The sequence below is a fragment of the Monopterus albus genome, unplaced genomic scaffold, assembly GCF_001952655.1.
Source record: "Monopterus albus unplaced genomic scaffold, M_albus_1.0 scaffold1.1, whole genome shotgun sequence".
Classification (NCBI taxonomy): domain Eukaryota; kingdom Metazoa; phylum Chordata; class Actinopteri; order Synbranchiformes; family Synbranchidae; genus Monopterus; species Monopterus albus.
The window spans coordinates 4,712,452-4,721,291 of record NW_018127881.1 but is presented as its reverse complement, the minus strand read 5'-3'; the positions used below and the strand labels follow the sequence as shown (position 1 = coordinate 4,721,291).

The following is an 8,840-nucleotide window of genomic DNA, read 5'->3' as shown; positions in this document are numbered from 1 at the left end:
AACACCAAACGTGGCCCCGCCTTTCTCCCTTGTGAGGATCCTATCTCAGGCTCCGGTTACCGTACGGTTTAAGCCAAAGCTGAAACCCTTCTCTCTTACCATCCAGCTGAGACTGTCTGAGACTCTCAGCTTGAATGTAGGAAGTTTTAAGAGGATCCTTTCTACTGAGCACTGAAAACTGTAGACTTGTGCATCCATATACATTATAGAATACAGTATTATACGCCCTAGTTTTTAAAATATTCTTCAAATCCACTCATCCTATGTGCTATAAGACCCACCAGGAGAGCTGCTCATACATTAAGAATCATAATCCTCAGATGAACTGAGATCAAACCCAGACAAACATGCAAAAGCTCAGTATGTCTGAAACCACATCCTTGGTTAATAAGACTAAATGGGCTAATAGAAAAGAATAATTACATCCTTTCAATCATATAATGACAGGCAGGGATCCTGAGCACCAAATGTGACATGCTGAGCTTGTAAGTACAAATGGAAATAGCAAGCAAACAATGGCGTATAGGCCCACTGGGAATAACATGATCAAATCTGTGGTTATTTATACAAAGAAAGAATAAAAGACGACTAAGGGCTTAGTCTAATTAATTACATTTGAAACGACGCTTCATCTGTCATTCGTACTGAGAAACACCAGGAGGGGTTGAACCAGGTGCTGCAAATCAAATGAGTGTCCTTAATTTGTCACATGAATTAATCCAACTGTGGCACTCACTCAAATAAAAGCAGTTTAACGTGAGCAGAGACACACAAAGCCACTCACACCTCTCTCTAAATGTTGCACTTCTGTGCAATCTAAATGTCATGATGAAAACTGCTCATTGCTCCCAGTGTATTCCTCAGCAGCCGTTCCCCTGATAAAGCAGAGCTGTTTGTTTAAACCTTGTTACGACAGGCTGAAGGGATTTTTTTTTTATCAACAAACCTTTTCCTCAAAACAGACAGCACGGGGGATTTCTACTCACTTTATAGGCTAACTGAAAAAACTATGAGAGAGAATAATCATTATATTCCTTTTTTTTTTATTAATCAAATGCTCGTCACAGCTTCCTAGCTCCCGTGGTGAGTAACAGTGACACAAATTGTCCTTAATCAGGTCAACTCTCTGTTTCTCCAGCACACAGTTAATGGCAACTGGCTGCAGATTACTCTGCTGCAATGCTGTTCAGCTCGTAAACTAAATATACTGAGTGATATGAAATGTACGGATAAATACAAATTATTCCTCCCGGCTGCAACAATACAGGTAAAAACTGAAATAAATGAGTCAATAATCTAAAATAATTTGAATAAAATTCAATAATGAATAATAAAATTGGTACTAATACTTAATTAATTGGTACCAGACAAAATCTACATGTACAGTGAAAAAGCACAAACTATGTCAGCAGCTGTTTGGTTTTCTAAGCCTGTAAGGTTCATGTAGAGAAGCCAAAATGAGGCTGCAGCAGAGTATGCACTGTTTATTAGACCGACAGCTTGTGGAATACAGCTGTTTAGCGTTCTGCTGGATCTTATCTTGATGCTTTTGTACCTCTATCCTGATGATAAGAGGCAAAAGTGGTTGTGAAATGAATAATTTGGCATCTTTCAAATTCCACACCTCCAATTTGTGTGTTTTGTTGTTTTTTTTGTTGTTGTTGTTATAAATACATACCTGCATGCCCGGGGCCCCCTGACCCCTTGGGCCCCTGGACATGCCGGTATTCCAACCATGCACTACAGCTGCAAAGCAGCCAGCAGCAGCCTGTTGTTCAGAACCGTGGACAGAGCTCACTCTGTGTTTGGAGGTCACCACCTCACGGTATCTGTGAACATGTCTACTGATCTACCAGCTGCCATACAACCATAAATCAAAGAAATGTGCAAATCTGGAGGAAACAGGGACTCTCCCCTTGAGATGTCCCCCCACCCCCCAAGCCCTCTGCTGCAGCCTGCTTGCTCCTCGCTGCATATTCTTCACAGCAACTCAAATTGTCAAATGTATTTCCTCACATCAAACTGTATATGCATTATAGATTTCCCTGTCACTCTGATTTGCAATAAGGGCCATAAAGCAGGAGTAGCCTTCAGTCTGGCAGTGGTTCAGGTTAGTTCACCATACTTCACCACAAACTGCAGGTTTTATTAAGCAAACACGAATAAAAGAGAACAAGTAGCAGCAGTCTTCCTAAAACAACGGAGGACTTTCATTTAGTCTCAGTTACACCACCACTGGTTGACAAATGCCTGTGCTCACAGAAAATATAAGGGTTCAGAAGTTTTAGCCAAAAATAAGACCATTCTATCCATAACGAGCCTAAGATATTTAGTGTATGATTATAAAGTATCAAGAGTGACATACCGGAACAAAATAATAGTTCAGCTCCTTTGTGGAGTTTTAAAATGTAATCATTGTCTTCATCTGCAGGGTCTGCCTCCGTTGTATCGCCGGTTAGCTGAGGAGCCGCTAGATGGGGGATGGTCCTGGTCCAACCGGTGTGTCAAGGTCGCAATAACAAACTAAACGACTTCCGGGAAGCGCTTTCAAATGTAACGTCTACGGGGGGGGATAAAAAAAATTACAAAGCTTGTATTATAATTTTGTTTTTCTTGTGAAATTGCTAATATAGCTGCAACAATTAGTGGGTCAACAGAAAATTAATTACCAACTATATTGATCATCGTTTTAGTCGATTTAAAGCAAAGATATCAAATAGTTATTTGTTGTTTTTGGTTTCTCAAAGATGATGATTTTATTTAGTCACACATGATGATAAACTGAGTAAGTCTGGACATCTGGGCAGACAGAAAAGATATTTGATGTCACCTTGGTCTGTGACTGTGAGCAATTATGATAGGCATAGTATGTTCAGGACTTTCATTTAAAAAGATGACTCAATTAATAAAAAAATATATATAAATCATTATTTTAATTGATGATGCAAATATTCATTATTAGCAGGCATAAATACAATGACAAAACTACTAGTTGACAAAACAAGAATTTTCATTTTGGGTTCCGAGTAATTCCCATGTGCATTTTTGAAGTTTTACAAAGTAAACAATCAGAGAAAATAATCATCAAATGAATCCACACTGATAAACGTCATTAGTTGGAGCCTTAGGCCTACTGCATGTAAACCAAAACTAGCTCCACCTCAACCAATAATTAAATGCTGCTTACATATTAATGCATAAGTAATAATAACCTAATATATAATTGCCTATACAACAACAGTCAGGTGCCATTTTTCCAAATGCCTTTACGCTTTCATATCTTTACCTAATTGGAACTCTCAAGACGCGACAAATGTGGTTGAAATAACATATTCTGTGTGTTATTAGTACTTTTACATGGATCTGAATACTTTCTCCACAACTTGCTAAAGAAATGTTCAAAATCAGTGGTGTACCATTACACTTAGCTTCTTTATCATCTTCATATTTTGTTGATTTGTGAAAATAAGTTCTTGCAGCAAATAGAACTTAAAAACTGGCCTTTTCTTAACTGAATGCATTGTTAATTTTTATTTTATGACCTTAAAATATTATTGAAATTATAGCCTACACTATTCATCATAAAATAGGCTTTAAAATGTAGCAAAAGAAAGGCTATTTTTTACGTTGTATTTATTCTTTTCGCTTCAAAAATAACTAAGAGTGTAAAAACCAGTATACCGTAGATTTCCGATTAAGCCTACAGTACATTCACTGAGCTGGATTTCCTCTCCGCACCAGCAGGCGGCGCTACTTTCCCGACAGGTCGTGGCGGAAGGATAAACCCTCCCGTTCAACGACAGCCGTTCCTTCCGGCTCCGGTCCCTTAACAAGTGGAAAGGTAAAGACAGATTTGGCGAAATAATCTAAATATATCTTCAACATCTTGCTGTCCATACAACAGAAATATTTAATGTTCGATTGCTGTAAATGTTACAGTCTGATACATGAACGTATTTTAGCCTTAAGGGTTTTACCATAATGGATATTAAACTTAAAAGTGGGGAAGTAACGCCGGCTCTGTTGATGTATGTGTGCCATTTTTCTCTGCTAACGTAGGTCGTTTTCGTCAAAGTACATATTTATAAATAAGACTGGTTAATGGTGTGAATAGTAGAAAATATTCATTGTGTATTGACTTAATAAAGCTTTAGTCGGTAGCTTTTCAGCTGCTTTGAGTTAATTCTTCGGATGTAGCCAAGCAGGCTAACGGGCTATTTAGTTAGCATGCCGTGGTAGTGGGACCTGTTATAATCTGTCTGTACTGGCGGAAATTGATTCGTGACTTTTCGATTACCACAGATGCTGATGCCCAAGAAGAATCGCATTGCTATCTATGAGCTCCTCTTCAAGGAGGGAGTCATGGTGGCCAAGAAAGATGTCCACCTGGCCAAGCATCCCGAGCTTGCTGACAAGAATGTCCCCAACCTTCATGTGATGAAAGCGATGCAGGTGAGAAACTGGAAGATGAAGACAGATCACTAGTGGTTGTAAAAGTTCATATTTTGACAAGCACATAGCGAAAATCAAGCCATATAGTCTCTCCTGTCTATTCTAGTGGCACATAAGCAGTAAATAATGGCCTCTAGAAACGGGCGGTATTGATATCAAGTTGTTTGTACCAGTAATATGTATGAAGACTTGGTTAAGAGAAGACATGGGTATGTGGAAGTGTTGTGCACGGTTTGTTGCACTTGCAAGATCAGCAGGTTAAGAAAATTTGGGTTGGGCAGCTTTTGTATTACTATGTAAGGAAGAGAAGTATGGCATGATTTATGAATCGAAAGCATGGTCAGTAGACTGATTCTGTTTATTACCATCAAATTTAAATTATTTGATATCAAAACAACAGCAACAAAGGCACAAATGTTACTCAATAGAAGGCATTGTATCTGTAGTATTGATACTCTGGAGATTGATCCCTACAGAAGGTTGTCACCTTTGCCTGCATTTTGAATTTAACACACATCTGCACACAGGTGGATTAAGTTCTTTTAATGTGCAGGGTGGGCCACGGAAAAATAGCCCATGTACCCAATATTGCCCATGGCACTGGTATTGGAGGCGGGCTACTTTTCCATGGCCCACCTGATCCTTATCAAGGGGGTATTGATACTTCATTGTAGCGCACACAGGACTAGGGAGAAAAATGTATAGTCGAACAACAGTTAGACCGTTTACATCTGTAACAACACAAACGAGTGAATTTAATGTTGGCAAGGCCTGAAAGATTCAGTAGGATTTACTGTAAATACAGTATGTCATGTGTTTTTGATGGGGACCAGACAAAAAACTGATGATGATCAAGCAACAGTGTGGGTCAGGGTTTATCATTGTACAGGGAGAGCCGTGTCTTTTGAATCTAATGTTGTGTTCTTTATAATGGCATTGGAGTAAAATTCAAGTAGGCTCCCCAATATTCTTTGTTAATGAGAAACTTGTCTGAGTCATGCAGCTTGTGTGAGTAGGTATTAAATTAGATTCAACTTTATTGTCATTAGACATGCACAAGTACAAGGCAACGAAATACAATTTAGCATCTAACCAGAAGTGCAATAACAGCAGTGCAGAGTGCGCAGTATCTACAGTATGAACAGTCAGTATTAATATACTGATATTTATGGTAAGATGTGTAAAGTAATGTACAATATACAACAGACTATGGATTTAAATTACAAGTAATGGACAAAGTACATTAAGCTTAAGTACAATGGGATGAAATGGAACAAGTTAAAAGTGTACTTCATCGTGGCACCACTCATAGTGACTTGACTTTTGTCCCCCAGTCCTTGAAGTCCTGTGGGTATGTCAAGGAGCAATTTGCCTGGCGTCACTTTTACTGGTACCTCACCAATGAAGGTATCCAGTATCTGAGAGACTTCCTCCACCTTCCCCCTGAGATCGTGCCCGCCACCCTGCGTCGCCAGACCCGCCCAGAGACCGCAAGGCCCAGGCCCAAGGGTAAGCCCTCTGTTTTTAGTTTTTTTTTGTCTCAGAGGACTTTAAATTGTCTATTGATTGTCAATAGACAATCTGACAAAACCACATGGCTCAGTGTTGTGAGTTGAGAAGCTCTGATAGTTGATTTCCAGCTGTGTAGTAGTTTTAAGATATTTTAACTGCAGTGTAGAATTATAGAAATGCAAATCCAGACACCAATCAGTCACAATTAATAGGATTTCTGCTGATTTAGTAGGAAGGGCTGGGACTTGAGAAACATGACAAAAGTCAGATGATGGTCCTCCCTTATAATTCATGCCTGTATATATATTTTCTTTTTATCAAGTTGTTTAAACAGTTGTTAAACCAAACTGCATTGCATGATAAAGGAAACAGACTTTCAGCTTTGAGTTTTATTCTCTGATCTGAACACATAAAGGCAGCTGTTGGTCACATCAGTCTGTTCAGGGATGATGTTTCTCCCTTTGTCTTAAATAATCTGCACATAAAGGCGATAAATGGTTATACTGTTACTCTGTTTACTATACATGTTTAGTAAGGCCCGTCAGTATTAAAACCAGTCATCAGTGCATTTCCTCTTATTCCATCCTTTTCTGCAGCAGCATAACCGTTAACCACCAATGACCTGTAGCTGAGTCTTTTCTTTTTTCTTCCTGCAGGAATGGAAGGAGAGAGGCCTGCCCGTCTTAACCGTGGGGAGGCTGACAGAGATGCCTACAGGCGATCTGCTGCACCCCGTAAGTATACCGACAGCAACACTGGTGACCCTTATCTCCATTTATGTGGTCCTCTGTGTTAATAGTTAAAATGGGACACACATAGGCCATGTCCAAAATACTGCCTCATTCACTGTTCCTTATATCATGTACACTCAACAATTCACTCAGTAGTGAACAGTACATTGAGATTTTGGACATTCACTAATCATCGTCATTTTGCATCAACGCTAAAGCTCTTAACTTACTCAACAGTAATTCTTATCCACCAATAAAATGCAAAGTGTTGCATTGTGGGATTGTTAGCAGAAAGTAGTGTATTTGACTCAGCTTTTGGACACAACTACAACAAGGCAAACACAGGAAGTGATTTTGCACACAACCAGTCTTAAGGGGAGGTAGAAATAGTGACTTTACCTATGGAGGTTTAGTTTTAGATTAAGATAAAACAGCAATATAATTTTAGAGAATAAAGTATGAAAAACACAGTGTTGTCAAAACAAGTTGATAGTACACATGTTTTTTTGTTTTTTTTTTTAGGAAACAACCGTATAAATCATAGCTTTAATTACAGCTGAAACAGTCAATCCACAAAAAGTGAAGTTTTCATCATTGTTTCATTTTTCAAGCAAAGTCATTGAACACTGCAGGATTAACTGCTGCTGTTTGTCATACTGACATTTAACTAAGTAGCTTGTGGGTTTTGTAGTCAGACGAGACATTTTAAGACATCGCCTGTTCTGTGGAGTTGAGCAAATTTAATCTGCATTCATCATAAAAATAGCTGGTTGCAGCCCTGATTTTTTTTTTTTTTATAAATATGTAAAGTCATTGAATTGACCAATAACCAATGTATTACTTTTAAGTTTTAAAATGATAGAGTAAAAAACAAAACAAAACTTGCCTCTTAATGTAGAGGTAGGTGATAATGTAGGTGACTTCTCTCTCAAACATAAACGTAACTGTGTTTGTGTAAAAGCCTTTTTATTTTGCTAGTTTATGGAGACAAATGTGTTTCAGAGTGAGATTTATGAAGGTTATTGACTGACTTGTTCGTTCACACCTCCTTCAGCTGGTGCTGACAAGAAAGCAGAGGCCGGGGCTGGAGCCGCCACAGAGTTCCAGTTTGTAAGTACTCTTCCTTTTGTTTATGGGGGTATTTTTGAACAATTTTATATTGGCAGCAAAAGCACATTTTGGTCTTGAATGATGTTTATCTGTTAAGAGCGATGTTTTCTACAGCAATTATACAAGGAATGCTCCACATTCCTGCCTGTAACATTGTTTGCTTGTGGCTGCACTTCTATATCAGTGTTTGTCAGGAAGCAGCATTTAGTTTGTGTAGTGCAGCTGTAAAACTGGATTCTTCTGTTGAACTTGGTTTGGCTGGTGCACTGACAAAACCTCTGTGTTGCAGAGGGGTGGCTTCGGACGCGGCAGAGGACAGCAGCCTCAGTAAATGTCACTATCTCTTTCTGTACAATAAAGACATAAAAATACAATTTGTTCATCTCAGTGTTCTTTATCAATGGAGATTGTTTGTGGCTGATGAATTTAAAAGGGAACTACTAGTTTTTGTAGGATATATCTTTTCATGCTGAGCTGATTAAGCACAATTCAAGATGGCAGTAACCAGGTTTAAAACAGGATCATGTTTGTCATATTCCTGATCATTATAAAGGTGGCAAAAGGAGGACAGGTACAGATTTGATGCAGGATCTAGTGATTCACTGGAAACTAGTGAAACTGACTGTATTTGGGAAGGAGGTCCAGCAGATATTTTGACTTGTAGTGGGAAAAACACAAGGGGTACAAATACTAACAGTGGCTCAGATACCAAGGAAGCCATGGCAGTACACAAAATACTGGGCCCCTGAAACCAAAGCAGATAAATGTAGTTTAGCTATTGTTTATACCTGCTTTTACTGTTGTCACTTCTAAAATGTCTTCATTTAAAAATAGGTTTATGGGACTTGTTATATTTATATACGTTATATACTACAATATATACTGTATTGTAAACCTCGTAGTAGTATATTGTCTTGCTGTTAGTATGAAGTAAAATATACCTAAGTGAAATTGCACTTGTGCCACCAAACATCAATGACAGATTTGATAATCTGCTGCTTTTCACAGTCATGTAAGATTGTAAACTGATTATTT

General features: G+C 38.5%; 1 protein-coding gene across 1 annotated transcript; it reads left to right on the top strand.

Annotated features, from left to right (window-relative positions):
- The first annotated feature begins 3,744 nt into the window (after nt 1-3,744).
- rps10 (ribosomal protein S10) lies at nt 3,745-8,179 on the top strand. The gene is made up of 6 exons (XM_020608219.1): nt 3,745-3,841; nt 4,303-4,452; nt 5,787-5,961; nt 6,621-6,698; nt 7,750-7,805; nt 8,095-8,179. The coding sequence occupies exons 2-6, from the start codon at nt 4,303-4,305 to the stop codon at nt 8,134-8,136; spliced, it is 501 nt and encodes a 166-aa protein (XP_020463875.1). The 5' UTR covers nt 3,745-3,841; the 3' UTR covers nt 8,137-8,179.
- Nucleotides 8,180-8,840: the final 661 nt, after the last annotated feature.